The 17174-nt window shown below is 43.0% G+C and overlaps 2 protein-coding genes across 3 annotated transcripts; one reads left to right on the top strand and one right to left on the bottom strand.

Annotated features, from left to right (window-relative positions):
* The first annotated feature begins 1180 nt into the window (after window positions 1-1180).
* nanog (nanog homeobox) lies at window positions 1181-3356 on the top strand. Its single transcript, XM_061713753.1, has 4 exons — window positions 1181-1544; window positions 2143-2525; window positions 2607-2750; window positions 2994-3356. The coding sequence occupies exons 1-4, from the start codon at window positions 1181-1183 to the stop codon at window positions 3354-3356; spliced, it is 1254 nt and encodes a 417-aa protein (XP_061569737.1).
* A 1892-nt stretch (window positions 3357-5248) lies between these two features.
* On the bottom strand, window positions 5249-16445 carry tm9sf1 (transmembrane 9 superfamily member 1). 2 transcript variants are annotated; one of them, XM_061713663.1, is made up of 9 exons: window positions 16164-16445; window positions 14243-14454; window positions 13458-13589; window positions 12278-12400; window positions 11831-12189; window positions 10491-10645; window positions 10148-10333; window positions 7161-7434; window positions 5249-6355 (listed from the first exon to the last, which is right to left on the bottom strand). In XM_061713663.1, the coding sequence occupies exons 2-9, from the start codon at window positions 14402-14404 to the stop codon at window positions 5962-5964; spliced, it is 1785 nt and encodes a 594-aa protein (XP_061569647.1). In that variant the 5' UTR covers window positions 14405-14454; window positions 16164-16445; the 3' UTR covers window positions 5249-5961. The 2 variants fall into 2 exon arrangements, with proteins under 2 accessions (XP_061569647.1, XP_061569646.1); XM_061713662.1 differs by having other exon boundaries at window positions 16173-16445.
* Between the last annotated feature and the right edge of the window lie 729 nt (window positions 16446-17174).

Genomic DNA, 17174 nt, shown 5'->3' with positions numbered 1-17174 from the left:
TACTGATTATTCTTATGGCTCTTTTTTGCAATATGAAAATTGACTGAATATATGTTTTACAGGCATTTCCCCAAACTTCAACACAGTAGGTCAGATATGGAACAATCATAGTGTTATACACAGAGGTGGATAGTAACGAGTTACATTTACTCCGTTACATTTACTTGAATAAGTTTTGGGAAATTTTGTACTTTTAGGAGTAGTTTTGAATCACTATACTTTGTACTTTTACTTGAGTAGATTTGTGAAGAAGAAACTGTTCCTCTTACTCCACCACATTAGGCTACGTTGAGCTGTTACTTTTCTTTTATCCCTTTTATCCACGTACGCGTCAATCTCATGACATCACTGAGTGATTCTAAATGTTTGTTTTTGCATGTTTTGTCACATATACACAGACTTAAACACACACAGTTTCTATGAGTTCATGGGCTTGTTCTAGTTCTGCCTGGTTAAAAAAGAAAAGTACAAAGGCTTGAAATTTTGTGCTACTGGTGCTTAATTTATTTTTTTATTCTGTTATTTTATTTATTTTATCATTTATTAAAGTACTTGAATTTACTTTAAGCTTATATTAATTGAAGCTATTTTTTAATTAATTTTAATTATTTAATTATTTAATTAATTTAATTTGCCTGAAGATGATTATTTTGTACTTTTGTCTGTTTGAATGGGTGTGTTAAAACTATAAATCAGACTCAACAGTTACTCAGTACTTGAGTAGTTTTTTCACCAAGTACTTTTTTACTTTTACTCAAGTAATTATTTGGATGACTACTTTTTACTTCTACTTGAGTCATATTATTCTGAAGTAACAGTACTTTTACTCGAGTACAATCTTTGGCTCCTCTACCCACCTCTGGTTATCTAAAATGTACAATGCTTTGTTGTCCAATGAATCCTTTACTTGATTGGCTCAGGTGGAAACCCCCAGCCCCACCCACCCAGGACCACCCAACCCCACCCACCACCACACCCACACACGTCCTTATAAACAGGCCGGGCACACACCGCGCAAATGCGCGCATCCTCTTAACGCGATGCCCCGTGTTTTATACTTTTTTAATGAATTGGAACCTTGTTTTTAGTCGTTTCAAGTTGTTTTAGCAATATATCCAGGGCGTTTGGTGTTTAGTTTTTTGTACAGTAGTATCTCCCAGCACGGTGTGAGCACTGCAGGATGGCGGACTGGAAGACGCAGGTCTCTTACAACTACAACAGCGCGTACCACGCATACGCTTACGGCCTGGTGTACCAGCCCGGGGCCGAGCAGCCCCACCACACGCACCACACCCACCATACCCACCACAACCTGGCGGACTGGGGCGACGCCGGGGCCCAGGACCTGAGCAGCTACGATGGTGGGGCGGCGCAGGGCTGCTACTCCGCCACCGCGGGGCCCCGGGCGCAGCCCTCGGCCCCGGTATCCGGCGCCTGCTACCCGGCCCCCGGGCTCGGCCACGTGGGCGGCCCGCAGGGCGGGAACGCGGCCAGGCGAGCCGGCAGCGACTCTGCCAGCGACTCCGAGGCGCACACCTCACCCGGTACGTAGTGAACACAGCGGCACACAGTAAGTAACGCATCAGTTCTTACATTTCCTCTGAGAATTGTTGTGATCTGTGTCTCGAGATTTGAACCCGACATCCAGCTCACGTCCATCTTTAGTTGATTTTATTTTGAACATGGCGCCACTTGTTGGTCGGCAAATGGTGAAACAGCGGTCTCTGGTGGCGGATATTGGGTAGTGGTGTGTGTGTGTGTGTGTGTTACGGTAAATAAATTGTAGTTAACTAAAATGTATAAAATTATACATATTTATAAAATTATTTATATATATATATATATATATATATATATATATATATATATATATATATATATATATATATATATATATATATATATATATATATAATTTTTTTTAAATACATTGTAGTTAACTAAAATTTTATATGTATAAAATTATTTTTATATATATATATTTTTTTTAATTTATAAAATTATACATATCTCTCTCTCTCTCTCTCTCTATATATATATATATATATATATATATATATATATATATATATATATATATATATATATATACTTCCCTCGAATGATTTTGTTTTAACTAAAGCAGATATGTTCTCTGTGTAGATTCGTGGAGTTCTGTCAGCAGCCGTGAAAGCAGTCTCCCCCAGGCAGACCCTGTTACCTGGGCTGAGAAAGACGAGAGCGAGGATGTGGTTGGCAGGAGTCCGGATACCAATAATGATGTCTCCAGCTCTCTCATGGAGGAGCCACAGACTTTTGACATCATGGGAAACAAAGCCACTGAAAACCAGGCGTCTTTGAATGGGGCCCCAGCTACCCCGAAGAAGCCGTGCACTACTCCAGGAAATACCCCCAAAGGAAAGGCCAGGGCAGCTTTCTCTGAGTGTCAGATGAACGCTCTGGTCCAGCGCTTCAGCGTGCAGCGGTACCTCACCCCAGGCGAGATGAAGAACTTGGCAGAACTGACTGGGCTGACCTACAAACAGGTGGGGATTATAAACTAACCGATGATTGCAATTTTAGGCCCTTTTCACTCGTTTTTAACGGTATCTTTTTTTTTAAAACAGGTGAAGACGTGGTTTCAGAACCGGCGGATGAAGCTTAGGAGGCACCAGAAAGACACAAGTTGGGTGTCTGAGCGCTATGCCGTCAAAAAGGACAACTCTGTTCGTGGCCCAATTTTCTCAAACGGCACCTCACACATCACACCTGTAAGTATCTCTCTTTAATCCAAATTTCGCAGTCTTTCCCCCACTTGTCCAACGCAGTTTTCCTGTTCCATGATGACAGAGGAAAAAGCACTTTGGACACAGAACAAGACGTCTCTATTGGAAGCCCAATCATAGTCTTGGTTGTGGCTTTAAAGGCGAGACGAGACAAATGTATCCCATGGTGTGAAAGCTTACTGAGTACTTGTTGCTATGTCTAACTTCATCTTCCTGCTTGTGTTCCAGTACCAGGGAGATGCACGGCCCCAATTCAGAGAGCATTACGCGCAGCACATGGAGGCAGCTTTCAAGAGCGCGCCACAGAACCTGGCCTTCTACCTGGCTGCTATGGGCGGAGCTCCCAGACCTGCCGGCTATCACCCCTGGTCCTCCGGCTCATCGCAGGGCGCCGTGGCCAACAGGCCCCACGTATCTGGGTGGCCCATGCCGCTAGACGGCAGCCGCTACGACTACAACCCCAATGCATTCAACGCACCCGGGGCCGTGAACAACTTTGAGCACAGTGCAAGCTTTGAAACCAAGGATGGGGAGTCCGGGGGAACCCACGCCTCCTTAAATGCAGCTATGCCACACAATGCCGGCCAGTAGCTGCGGCTCGAGTTCAGCCTGTAAGATTCTCTGTAAATGTTATCCCCACGCCGTGTTGATAGTTATCAAGTTTGTTCACCTCCCATTAATTTGAGGTGTATTTCTCAGGCTGGATGTACGTGTGCATTGTTCTCTCCCATGTTTGATAGCATCCCCCCCCAAATATTTTTTTTTATTATTTTTATATGCAGTTATTTAAGGTGTATTGGTGTTCTTTGTGCTTGGTCATATTAGCTTTGTTCAGCTTGGTTGCATTGACAAAATCTTAATGCCATTTTTTTTAAAACCATAGTGCAAAAATACTGAAGCCGGCTGGCCCCTTGTGCATACATTTCAGTGGTATTATCATGCCTTTTCAATAAACACAGGTTCACTTTTCAACATTGAAATTATTGTCTCTATTTTATTTTGGTGTTTTATTGTTTATTTTTTATTCCATCAGGGATCTTCAGTGATTTTAAATATTTGCTGTGTAATGCAGTAACCTTTCATTCAAGCGAGGTTACATAGGCGTGAGTTCGTTGAAGTCTAGCCAGAATTTTTCAGAGATCTCCATGGTAACGGGCAGAACTCTTAACCTTCCAGCAACCTCTGTCGTCTCACACCGACTTAAAAGTGCTTGATGTTGAATAAACATTGGATTATCGAGTGAGGGCTCCGTAATTCACTCAGCATATAAATGAACTGAGTTATTTGACAAATTTAACCAGTTGTCTGCTAGATGGTGTGGCCTTCAGAGTCAAAGTCAGTCCTTGTGGGTGAAACCAGTGTTAAACACGTGATGCATTCACAGCTGTGGGAACATGACCCGGGTTGCAGGTGTACCTAAGGAACAGTTTAAGAATAAATAAAAAAATTGAACACTGGTTTGATAACAAGCTTTCATTCAATCTGAACAAGACAAAATATATATTTAGTAATATAAATCCTCAGGTATAGATAGAGGTTGATGTAAAACTACATGAAATTAAATTCCTTGGGGTAATAAATGACAAGATTTGCTGGGAATCTCACATTAAACACAGGCAGTAAAATATCTAGAAGCATCTCTGTAATAGCCAAAGCAAGGCATTAGATTACAGATCACTCCACTGTTCTGTTCACTGGTCCTATCTTATTTAAATTACTGAACAGAAGTGTGGGGAAACGCATATAAAAGTTCATTAGAGCCACTATTTATTCTGCAAAAAAGTTATAATTCATAGTCATATCTGGAACACACCCATTCATTATTTGTAAAGTCTAAAATTATAAAACTTTATAATGGCAAATTTCTATATAGAGCTAGGTACAACCTAGCCAAGTCACCTGCAAAAAAGGTTTTGTGAAAGATGGAGGGTGTGATTTAAGGGAAATGGTTAATTTCAAAGTCCAAAGATATATCTTGTTATGAAGGTAGGACATTAAATATTTCATGCTGGTTTTGGCTTCACCCTTTTAAGGGTCGGTAGAAGTCGTCAGTCCATCGCAGCATCAGAATATTGCTGACGGTGCATTTTACACCAACAAGAAAATAAACCTGCAATGCTGCAATTTTCTTTCTGATTTTAATGTTCTCTACATTTCTGCAGTCATGCAACTGCTCTTATGCATAAAGTATCAGGAAATGTGGGGGGTTTCTAGAAAAAGAAACAATAGATGCAACCAATGCTTTTTCTGTGAGCGTGCTGATTATCTGAAGGGCAAAGCTGCACAATAGATCACCTTCATTGTCCCAGTTGTCTCTTGACTCCAGCGTTCCTTGCTTTAGACAGTCTGGCTCTGTGGAAGATACTGTACTTTGCTATGGCGTAAATGTCAGGCTTACCTACGACATGCGTCCAAAGGCTGAGAGCAACATATATGTGAAAGAAACCACAGGAGTAAGAAACGGCACAGGATTCACAGCCCGGTTGTGTTAAAAAGTACTTTACTAAAAGACTATTTACACCAGAACCAAAGTCAATAGTGACCGTAGAATACAATTACAATATTGCATCCAATCACCAACATTTTCCAACAGCTCTCACATCTACAAGGCATCATTGCTATCAACTGCAGAGACAATGTGGTCCTTCAGACCAAGTGCAAAATAATGGTTCTCATATTATAACAGGCTGCTGTAGATAAATGGGGTACTGTTGCAAGTGATAAAACTTGCACTGCTGTATAAACAAAACTATGACAGTACTGTAACTCTCATTAAATAACCAGTTTAATGCACAGATACACAAAGGTTGTCCTCTCCCTTGCTCCAGTAGATCAGATACCAGAGTAACGTTGCACAAATTAAATTCATTTGCTCGTATAATGCACCATATATTTGACCCCTTCATTCCTGATAGAAAGCAATAATCCCTTTGTATTGAATTGTCCCATCGTCTCCTTAAATCCATCATAATCCCAGCCCAAATTTGCTTTTTTATCCGTCCATAATCCATCCATCCAACTTTCCCTCATTCAAACATTGATAGCTGATGAAGTTTATTAATTCAAATCAAAAGTTCAAAGTTCAAGGCCCCTTTTTCCATCTCCAACGAATCCAGTAGGAGATAAGTGTGACTGTCCATGTCTTTTATGAGGAAACGTCCGTCTGGGGGCTGCGTCTCGTGGTCCCATGGCGCCTTCAGTCCATCTTTAAGCTGCGGTATATGTAGCGAATAAAAGCCAGCGAGGCCCAGAACGACACGCTGCCCAGCATCAGCGAGAAGACGAGCGCCGTGAGCAGCGAGTACCCGAAGAACTCTGTGCTTTGCACCAGGCCGCTCATGGAGGACCGGTTCCTGTAGTAGAAGACGGAGTAGACGAAGATGAAGACGCCCGTGGAGCCGGTGCTGAGGACGCTCCGCCACCACCACCGGTAGTCCTCGCCTGACAGCAGGAAGTAGGTCAGCGCCACGGAGATGCAAGCGCCCACCGAGAGCAGGATGGCGAAGACGCACAGCAGGATGCCGTAGAGCGTGTAGTGCTCTCTGCCCCAGACTGTGGCGAATATGTAGTAAAGCTCCACCGAGATGGCGCTAAAGGGAATATAATCAAAGAAAATTCACCAACAGTGCAACGAGTAACAAGCACGTGAGCAGAGGTGTCAAGTAACGAAGTACAAATACTTCGTTACCTTACTTAAGTAGAAATTTTGGTTATCTATACTTCACTGGAGTAATTATTTTTCAGACGACTTTTTACTTTTACTCCTTACATTTTCACGCAATTATCTGTACTTTTTACTCCTTACATTTTAAAAACAGCCTTGTTACTCTATTTCATTTCGGCCTTTAAAAAAAAACTATCCAGTTAAATTGCTCCATCCGGATAGAGTGAATTTGGTTGTGGTTGTTTCAGATGTTCTTGTCCAGTTTTGTTCTTACATCCGTTCCCTCAGATTCCTGCAACTAAACTTGGATGTACATTCCAATAAAGGTTAGGATAAATGATAACATGCCTCTGACTTTTTGCACCATTACAATACTTATAGGACACTAGTCATCATATCTCCTGCTCTCTGAAACACATGTTAATGCTCAATAGTACACATATATGGTTCTTTAATATATTTGCATTATACTAAGATGCATTCATTTTCAATGGCTTTTGTCCTTAATTGCTTTTTTCCCCCTTACATTACTCTTACTTTTATACTTTAAGTAGTTTTGAAACCAGTACTTTTATACTTTTACTTGAGTAAAAAACTTGAGTTGATACTTCAACTTCTACAGGAGTATTTTTAAACTCTAGTATCTATACTTCTACCCGAGTAATGAATGTGAATACTGAAGACACCTCTGCAGGTGAGCTACACATGGTTCACATGCGGGGACGCCTCACCTGAAGGGCAGGAATCCGCCGATGGCCATGTGCACGATGGTGTGTTTGTACCAGGGCTGAGTGGGGATCTGCCGAGCGATGTTGCGAGTGCGGCACGGAGCCTGGAAGCTGCCGGCTCGGTTCTTTCCCACGATGCCGCCGATGACTGTGAGGGGAAAGCCCACCAGCACCCAGGCCCCCAGCAGCAGCAGCACGGTGGTGGCCGGCAGGGCCTGGGTGGAGCCGCTCCACCAGTGGATGGAGTTCACCACGCTCCACGTGATGAACAGGGGAGCTGTGGGAATGAATACATGAGTTACTGGGTTATATCATCCCTAGTACTGTTGTCTGAGGGGGTTTGAAATAGGTTTGGGTCATTTTGTCACTGCTTTTAGGTGAAGAGTCGCATTAAGTTGATCACATAATAAGTAATTTGCCGGATAAACTTCTATTTCTCCATTTTGTTGAAACTGAATGTGTCAGCTCGGTGAATGACTTTACTGATAAGATAAATAATCATTCATTTACTACTTGATGGGTACGCAAACCCGATATTCCTGACTTAAAGGGGACCTATGATGAAAAACAAGTTTTTTCTTGCTTTAAAATATATAAAGTGGTCTCCCCGTCTGTACAGCCGCCCGGATGAGCCGTCCAGTGTGATGTGACTTCTACGAGCCGTTCAGATTCTGCTCCCGTCGTGACGTCACGACGTCACGACGTCACGACGTCACGACGTCACGACGTCACGACGTCACGACGTCACGACAGGAGGGATGCGTGAAACCACGCCCACAACTAGCTCCGCTGGCCAGAGCTTCCGCCATTTTTTTCGTAGCGGTGTATCGCGTCATTCGCGTCAGGCAGCCAATCAGCACAGAGCCTCATTATCATAGCTGCCCCGCCCACTCAGAATCCTGCATAGATAATGAGGTTAGAGAATGGGAAGATAAAGACATGGCTCAGAGGCTGAATTTCTAATTTATTTAGCAAAAACAATCAAAAGTTTGTTTTTAAGACATTCAAGGCCTGTTTAAAATAGGTATTAGATGCCATAATAGGTCCCCTTTAAGTAAAAAGGAAAATAAGAGACAGTTTTTAAATTCACTCATGACCTTCATAACTTCAGACTGCCCCATTCAACATAAATAGAAATAAATACATTTTTCCTTTAGTAATCCAACAATGGGGAAATTCTTCCTTTGCATTTAACCCATCCTAGTCAAACTAGGAGCAGTGGGCTGGCGTTTTTGTACAGCGCCCAGGGAGCAGTGAGGGTTAAAGCCTGGGATATACTTGTTGTAGTAGCAGTAGTAGCGGTAGCACACCAGCAACAAGTTTACATGACAACATTAGATGAAGAGGAGATTATAACATTGCTTTGGTTGCGGTCTCGGCAAAGGAAACGGCGCCAGCGACCTCCGCGTCGTCACTTGTGAACAACTGGTATCTGACAGAGACCAGCGCCACTCGCGGCCAGAGCCAGAACTGCAGGTCGCGTACGCGTTCAGTGTCTTTTTGAGAAAATCAAATGAACGCAGGATACGCAGGATACAGGATATACGTAGGATATCTGAACTGCAAGTATATCCCAGGCTTATAGGGCCTATCTCAGGGGCCCAAAGTGGTTGACGTTGGTTGAACCCGGCTTGAACCTGGATCCTCCAGACCCCCAACCCTCCTCTGTAACCACTAGGCTACCACTCCCCTCTGGATGAAGGGATTGGCCCCCACCCGCAGCTCTCACACTGAGCACTGGTTCCCCTCAAGGCTTCGTGCTGAGCCTCCTGCTTTTCACCCTGTACACCTCAGACTGCACCCACATCCAAACCAGCAACACCTTCATTAAGTATGTGGACGACACCACATTCCGGGACAAGACAATAACCTGCTCCTGAACACATCCAAGACAAAAGGAGCTAATCATCGACTTCAGAAGAATAAATAGGTGGCTGAGTCTCTCAGGTTCTATGGAGGAGCAACACTCTGTAGAACCAGAAGACCCTGGCCGGCAGACCTGAGAGCCCTACTGGGTACACGGGCATGAAGCAGGTCAGACACATAATCAGGTCCCTGACCGTGGAGAGCTCTGAAACGTAGAACTAAAACTTTGATATGAATCCTGCAGCTGACAGGAAGCCAGAGCAGCGAGGCCGGGACCGGAGTTATACGGGAGCTCCTCCCAGACCTCGTCATCAGCCTGGCTGCAGCATTTTGTACCGACTGCGAGTGATTAATGGCTGCCCTACTGAGAGTTGCAGAGGTCGAGCTGTGATACAAATGTATAGATAATCATCTCCAGATCAGCCTGCGACACAATGGGACTCAGTTTGGGGATACATTTGAGGTGAAAAAAGCAAGTGCGAAGCAGAGTGTGAATGTGTTTGTCAGATCAATCAAAAACAATACCCAGGTTCCTCAGGGAGGGGCGAACACTTGAGTTTAAAGATTCATAGAAACACTGCCGTCAGGGGCAATGATGAGAACTTCATCTTTATTTGTGTTCAGCTGAAGGAAACTGTAGGCCAACCAGACCTTTATAGACATCTAGAAAATTGGTCCCGTCAGGGTTAAACGAAAACGGTAACTGAATGTCATCAGCGTACATGTGATAAGAAATGCCCGGCTACTGATTTACGATTTCACAGAGAGGAAGCATTTACAATGAAAACAAAATCGGACCCAAAACCGACCCCTGAGGCAACCCCGAAGGATAGGGGGGCAAACAAAGGCATAAACGGGCTAACAGCTACAGAAAAGGTTCTGTCAGAGAGATAAGAGGTAAACCAGTCAAGGGCGCTGCCTCAGATGCCAACGTGATCAGAATGCCATGATCCACAGTATATAATGCTGCACCGACAGCACTCTGGTGAGCAGTTGTAAACATATTCACAAATGAACATGTTTAACTTGATCCTCAGTAAAATATTGGGATGAATCCGTTCGAGCTGAAGTACCGAGGTAACCAAAGAGTTGCTGATTCATCCCCGACAGGAAGGCGGGCTCACCTGAGAAAAGGGATGAGGTGAGGATGATGTTCCAGACCCAGCGTTGGCCATTGATCTGCGTGTAGAAACTGCAGGAGACGTAACCCGACACGCAGCTGGTGAGGGCGTACAGGACGATGGCGGCCGAGTTGATGGCACCATGGCGGTGTACGTTGAACATTCCCAGCAAAGCCATGACGATAATGGCTAAAACAATAAGTGAAGAAGTCAAACCGTTATATCTAAGATCAGCGTAAATGACGTGGACGTGCATGTTATTGCCAGTTTCCTCACTGTTACATGGTCCTGACGCTGCAGTGAGGCAGAGACAACTTAAATGACTTCTGTGTGTTTGAAAGCTCACCTGTGGCAAGTGTCAGGAACTGAGCTCCGACTCCCAGAACAGCACAAAGCAAGCTTTTGAAAGGAGGAAATCTGAAAACATCCGTGTGAATGATTTTCCAGCCATTGTCTCCTTGGTCTAAGTCATCACAGCCACTTTCTTCTTCCACGTTGTACCTGCGGGCAACAGATGAGCATTTTAAACTTACGAGAGTTAATTATGAACCTGGGAAAAAACCTTTGCACTTTACCATAAGGTTTACATTTAAAGTCAAATACAGACAGACAGATGGTAAACAGACTTTGCTCCATGAGATGCATCATGTTCCTGATTCTTGTGACCATATTATTTGAATTGCGGGTAGCAGGCTTGAAAGGGCACTTTTTAACAAATGCATGAAGAAATTTGTGAAATGTTAAAAAAAACAACAAAAAAAAACACAATGTTCCTCAAGGAAAGATTGGGAGGGATTTACATATCTGTTCTACAAAATATCACTGAACAACTCAGCAGATTGTGGAAAAATAATGCAAAAGATGAACATGTTGAACTCCGACCCTTGGGATGCATGAAGAACTGTCACCCAGGAAACGGCAGATGTAACTACATGGACAGAGGATTTCTATCAGGAGCCTTGGTCATGCCATGCAACACGAAACTACATTCAAAAATACCTCCTAAATATACTCAGTGATTAAACCTAAACTCTATGTAGTGTATGTGTGTATATATATATATATATATATATATATATATATATATATATATATATATACACACACACACACACACATACACTACATAGAGTAGTACACATTTGAAGTGGATCAAAAACACACTTAACAGTGCCAAAGGTCATACCCAAATAATTAGCAATTTGTAAAATGTATGTTTTGAAGTCATTTTTATAACCTTATAAATAAAAATAAACCAACTAGTGCCACACCTAAAAATATGTAAAAATCTGAATCCCCATTCCAGAGAATGTGTTAATGATACTTCTCAGGGAATAAAAGTCAGAAACAGCAGTTTTAAAACCTCTTGACAGTTCAGGTCTGCAGTTCTTTTGAACAGTTTGTCATGAGGCCAAGATCTAAAACCTCCATAAAAGAAGTAGAATAAAAGAAGCACAGTAACTCTCGTAGCTGCTGGTGTCAAAGTGCAACTACTTTCCAGTTGGCCATAAAGTAACTGCTTCCCTTTCAGTGAGTACATGAGAACATGAGCTAACATTCAACAGATCAAAACCCTCAAATATGTTCCGTACATGACTGTTGATTGACTTATGATGTAATAAATTCCTTTGAGGGTGGTGGCACAAACACGAAACCACTGTCAGCTTAGCTGCTCAGCTGTCTGACCTGGCAAAGTCGTTCTTCAGGACCCGCATGAGGATGATGATGACGAAGCCCAGCAGCAGCACCACCAGCACCAGCGAGTTGATGATGGACAGCCAGTGGATCTCCAGCGTCTTGGGGAAGAAGGAGTAGTCCCTGAGGCGCTCGGCTCTCCGGGAGTGGGGCAGGTTGGACTCGTACCAGTGCACGCTGTAGGTGTGTGTGACGGTCAGGCTGCCTCCGCCCACTCCCACCCCCCCCACCGCGGCCCCCGCCCCTTCCTCCAGGGGAACGGGCTTCACGTCCTTCACCGACACGTTGGCGAAAATCACAGAGTCGCCGTTGTACTCGATGTTGAAGTCTAGATGAGTCCACAAACCCACCTGATGGGAAAAAAAAAGAAGAGGGATGAGAAATGATGAATAAACATGACGATGACGGGTGGCGTCTCACACTTCTCAGTCATCTCACCTTGTGACTGTGAGGCAGGAAGCCACTCTCCTCTATGTATCCCACAAACCCCCAGATTGGAATATCATCGAGAACAAATTCAAAGTAGTACAGCTCCTCGATGGCTTCACGAAGCTCGTCCACCTAACACACACAACACAAAACAAAAAACTTTAATTTACCACCGAACTTGCTGCTGGTGTTGTGATGACGACACAATGAAACATTTGTAACAAACTTCCTTGAATATATCAGCTGTTTCACTTAGGGGTGGGAAAAAATATCGATATGGCAATATATCGCGATACTTTTCCAGCTGATTCAATATCGATATTCAAAATTAGAATATCGATATATATATTTTTTTTTAAATATTTTTTTATCCCCAATTTTTTTCCCATTCTATCACCCAGTGCTCCTACCTAAGTGACAGTCCTGGGCATTGCCACTCTCTACCAACCCTGGGAGGGCCCTGCACTGAGCTCAGGTTTTATTTCATTTTATAATTTATTTTTTATATAACACAATTGCCTGTCCTTAAAAAATGAAAAATAATGGACAGATGTTTATTTATGTATGGATTTATATCTATACTGACTGATCACTGTGCCTGTCCTTGGTTTTAGTACCATCTTTCTTGTGTTTATTATCATTTGCCACATAATTAAAGCAACCTCATACTAAATTTAATGTTAATTTCATATGATGTAAATAATATGAAAAACATATACAAATATTTTGTAACTTTAGCTTGTATAGTTATAATAAAACATTGTTTTGACTCAGTTTGTCCCATGAATTGTCACTATAATCTGATGAACGTGCAACTCGGATTTTAAGATCCATCACTATCATCTGATGTACATATATACAACTTGGATTTTAAGATGTGTAATGCATTTTTAAATTTTTCGGTGAACTATGTAGAATATAATAATCGGGATATCGCATAATCGGGATATCGCAATGTGTATCGTATCGTGGCTCAAGTATCGTGATGCGTATCGTATCGTGAGGTCCTTCCCAATACCCACCCCTAGTTTCACTGCAACCACATGTTTCTGCACAAGGCAAACACTAAAACAAATGTAGTACTTTTGCGCCACAGAAAGCCTTTAACATCCGTGCAGATGCTAAATAAAATAAATAAAAACAGCCCCTCCCAGGTGTGCAGTTGTGTTTGCAATGTAAATGTGTGTACCTGTTTCTCTGACAGGGTGAGCTGGCAAAGAGTTTTTTTCTCCACGTTCTCTTTGAAGCGGAGGTGATACAAAGACTCTGCCATCCGGTCACCGTCCAACACTTCTCCCAGACTCAGGGACTTGTGGTGGACCTGTCAAAGAGGGACAAAAGATTACCCTGATGACAGACGTGTTGAATCATCGAGTGATCCGGGGCGAGCACATAAAGGTTTGCTCGTGTCCAGTAAAGGTGTGTGAAAAGTTACTGCTTGCTGCAAACCCATCCTCAAACACCAGCTGGCTTAAGCACACTTTTGGTGACGCTTTTCCCAAGCTAAGGATCGTGAGCAAAGCACTCAACCAAGGAGGGACAACTAATCTCCCGTTGACAGTTGGAAATCCCTCAATGGCAGAACACAAACAGCAAATATATGAAATGAATCCCACAAAATAAATATTTCTTTGTTACCGGCTCCAGTTCTTGACTATGTCATTTATGGTTTTACTAGTGCTCATTATTGAAGTTCAATTTCAAATATATTTATTACAATTACTTCTAAATGTTCAATATTTTCATCAGTGTTAATTTCAATGCATTTTTTCTTATTATGTAAATATTCTATCATGTGTGTTCAAGTAAAATGACACCACCTGAAAAATACTTAATTCAGGCCCATTTGTTTAAACGTACAAGATATAATTTAAATAATATTGAAATGTAAAGCATTTAGAATAAAAAAAATAACATTCAACTTTTCTGTGCTGCAACATACTGATAATAAAACAACACAAAACAAAGACATACCTTCTCCGGCCTGCAAACAGGCAACGTGTAGAAGTGATATGTCTCCTGGGGGTTATGATAAGGGCCCACTTTGTTGACATAAAGAGTCACATTGTCCCCCGGCTTGTAGCCCGCTGCCCAGCAGGAGAACAAGCTCAGGATCAAGACACAGCGCAGCGCCATCGTCGTCCCGCAGCCGCCTGGGAGGTATCCTGTTCCCCAACGCGTTATCCCTGCAGCAAAGATGGACCATTCATCAGTTTATGATGGATAAATGTGACTGAAACAACTCTCCGCTGCGACATCACACACACACCCTCCCGCTACAAGTCAAGAAAAAAGCCCAGTCCCATTCAACAGTGTGGAGCAGTATATCTGATGCTGTTATGCACTGTCACTCCTGCGTCAGCAGAATATTGAGAAACGCTCTGCCAGAGCTGTGACATGGCATGCATTGCAAACCTAGATGACAATAGAATGAGTTTCATTAGTGTTGTCAGTCCACGACGGCTTCTCAATTGGAGTTAAATCGTCTTTGGCAGTTTCCATCTGTCTTTTTGTGAGAGCCAAAAATAAATAACATTGCCCAGAGATGCTGTTGAGGTTGTGTGTCATTTTTCAAAACAACACTACAGTCTCCTCTGATTTCATTGTTATTAAGAAGCTGCTTTCAAAACACAGTATGAGTGCTCAGAAATCTGAACGTGCTATTAATAGGTGCTGACACCACATTTTCCACGTGAAATTAAACTGTTACAGTAAGATACTATATGTATGATCGCTGATAGAAAAGCTCTGAAACACAAGCACAAAGCTAAATGTGTACTTGCAAACCCTTTTTTCTATTATACATAACAGTTTTTTTATATATTCCCCCAAAAAGATGAGAAAATAACCCCAGAGGAGCATCATAGCTGCAGGTCAAACTCTCCCCCTGACCTCTATAACTATCCCCATGAACTCTTTAGAAAGGTTCAATCAGCTGGACGTATAGGATGATAACTAGAGCAGGGGTGCAGATCCGATGTCAGGATTGGGGGGGACACCAACGTGATTTTAATTTTTAGCCAATATGCAACTCATACCATGCCATAAATTGGTAAAGGCTCACCAAAAAATACTGCACAGGGACTGCCCATCCTAACAGGTATATGATAATCCATTGATCCACCAATTGATTATTGAAAAGGCTTCGTTGAAAACAGACGCATACGACTGGGAGGAGGCAGGAAAACAGCAGAGAAGTGAGCCACATGTTGGCTACGGGCAGGTATGAATGTAAACAGAACGTTGACAAAAAGTCATTGTCGAGCCCGTCAAAAATTTAAAAAATATTAATTCAGACTAAAAAAAAGAAAATGTATGGAGTAGCAATACTTTCATTCTGTACACCTCAAAACGCACTGTGGATGTATTATTTTTTTAGAAATCTATTTTTAATAAATATTCTACATATTCAACCTTTAAGTCTGAAAATACATTTGTTCAATTTTGAATAATTTAGGGTATTTTTATTGGGGGGGGACAATTCATGTTTTTCAGAACATCCCCCCCGGGATCTGCACCCCTGAACTAGAGCCAAGGTATACGTTTATTTAAGTTATATTTTTGCACACATGTGTCAAGATAAGCGGTTCAGACACTGGATTTCCTTGTATGCAGCAGCCAGAGGAAGCAAGGCCGAACTAGTCTAGTCTTCAGTCTACAGAAACGTGACTTTAACTGAAGGCTGATTTATGGTTCCGCGTTACACCAACGCAGAGCGTACGCCGTAGGGCTCGCGTACCGCGTACCCTACGGCATACGCTCTGCGTCGATTTAACGCGGAACCATAAATCATCCTTGAGAAAGGGCCTCGCTCAGTCTCCTGCAACAAACAGAGCCACATTCATCACCAGGACGATGAGCAGCAGGAGCAGATAATCACACACAGCAAACTCACCGATCTCACCTCAGTTCCGAGGCTGCAGATCCAGCAGGTCCAGCAGAACCCGTCCTTCTCCCCGGACTCCCCGGACCGGTACCGGAGCTCACTCTGAACACAAGTCCGGGATAAACATCCCGGAAAACCCTGGAAACGCGGTGCAAATGTGTCACCTATATTTTTCTGCATTCACATCCGGGTACATGCAGTACTTTTTCAAGGCGGTCAGAGAGGAAAAGGGTTCCGACTACACGTCACCGTAAACATATAAATATCATCGACGACTGCGTCCACGCTTCCGGGGTGGGCGGGGCTAGAGCATGATTTATGGTTCTGCGTTACGTCGACGTAGACCTACGCCGTAGGGGACACGTTGGTGTAACGCGGAACCATAAATCATCCTTAAGGAGGAGGAGAAACCCAGACATATATAACCCACTTCAGCAGTATTTTAAGGCCCAATCGCAATACTCCCCCTACTTTCTTTCACTAGCCCTACTTTCTATCCCTACTCCTAAAAAAGAAGGGACACATTTTAGGGCACTTGAAATCTTCCCAGGGGCCTGTCCCAATACTCCCACTATTCCTACTTTCAGCACCACCCCTAAAATCAGGAAGCTGAGAGCCAAAAGCTGTTTTAATTTCAGCTGTAGTGCCGTTAATATGCCAGGCGTATTTTTTCAGGCGTAAAAGTTACCGTTAAAGGAGCATGAGGCAGGATTGAGGCAGGATTTATGAAAAAAATTCGTAAACGTTTTAAGTTTTCTAGTAATAATGTCAGATGAAGCGTTCCAAACCAAAAAGAATGAGCCCTCTAGTGTATCTGTCCATTGCCTTGAACAGGCTGTGTGCTGCAAAATGCGCTGCAATTCTGGGCCCGAATTTCCCGCGCTGTCCTGCGGATGTGACGCAGGACACATCTGCATCAAATGACGCTGCATGCGCGTTCTCCCCGTTCTCCCGTGCCGGCTTTGCTGTTGGCTGCAGTACCCCCGACGGCCGTCGTGGTGAAGAGTCTCATTTCTTATT

The sequence above is a fragment of the Cololabis saira genome, chromosome 22 (assembly GCF_033807715.1).
Source record: "Cololabis saira isolate AMF1-May2022 chromosome 22, fColSai1.1, whole genome shotgun sequence".
NCBI classification, from domain to species: Eukaryota; Metazoa; Chordata; class Actinopteri; order Beloniformes; family Belonidae; genus Cololabis; species Cololabis saira.
The sequence above is the reverse complement of the archived record's forward strand: the minus strand, read 5'-3'. Positions and strand labels throughout refer to the sequence as shown.

What these genes read in the sequence shown, in the direction of transcription:
- nanog (XM_061713753.1), top strand. Translation starts at nt 1,181, where the DNA reads ATGGCGGACTGGAAGACGCAGGTCTCTTACAACTACAACAGCGCGTAC. An exon ending in CGAGGCGCACACCTCACCCG is followed by an intron (nt 1,545 to 2,142) that starts GTACGTAGTGAA and finishes TTCTCTGTGTAG; the next exon opens with ATTCGTGGAGTTCTGTCAGC. An exon ending in CTGGGCTGACCTACAAACAG is followed by an intron (nt 2,526 to 2,606) that starts GTGGGGATTATA and finishes TTTTTAAAACAG; the next exon opens with GTGAAGACGTGGTTTCAGAA.
- tm9sf1 (XM_061713663.1), bottom strand. Translation starts at nt 14,404, where the DNA reads ATGGCGCTGCGCTGTGTCTTGATCCTGAGCTTGTTCTCCTGCTGGGCA. An exon ending in CTGTTTGCAGGCCGGAGAAG is followed by an intron (nt 13,590 to 14,242) that starts GTATGTCTTTGT and finishes CCTCTTTGACAG; the next exon opens with GTCCACCACAAGTCCCTGAG. An exon ending in GGCGGATTCCTGCCCTTCAG is followed by an intron (nt 6,356 to 7,160) that starts GTGAGGCGTCCC and finishes TATTCCCTTTAG; the next exon opens with CGCCATCTCGGTGGAGCTTT.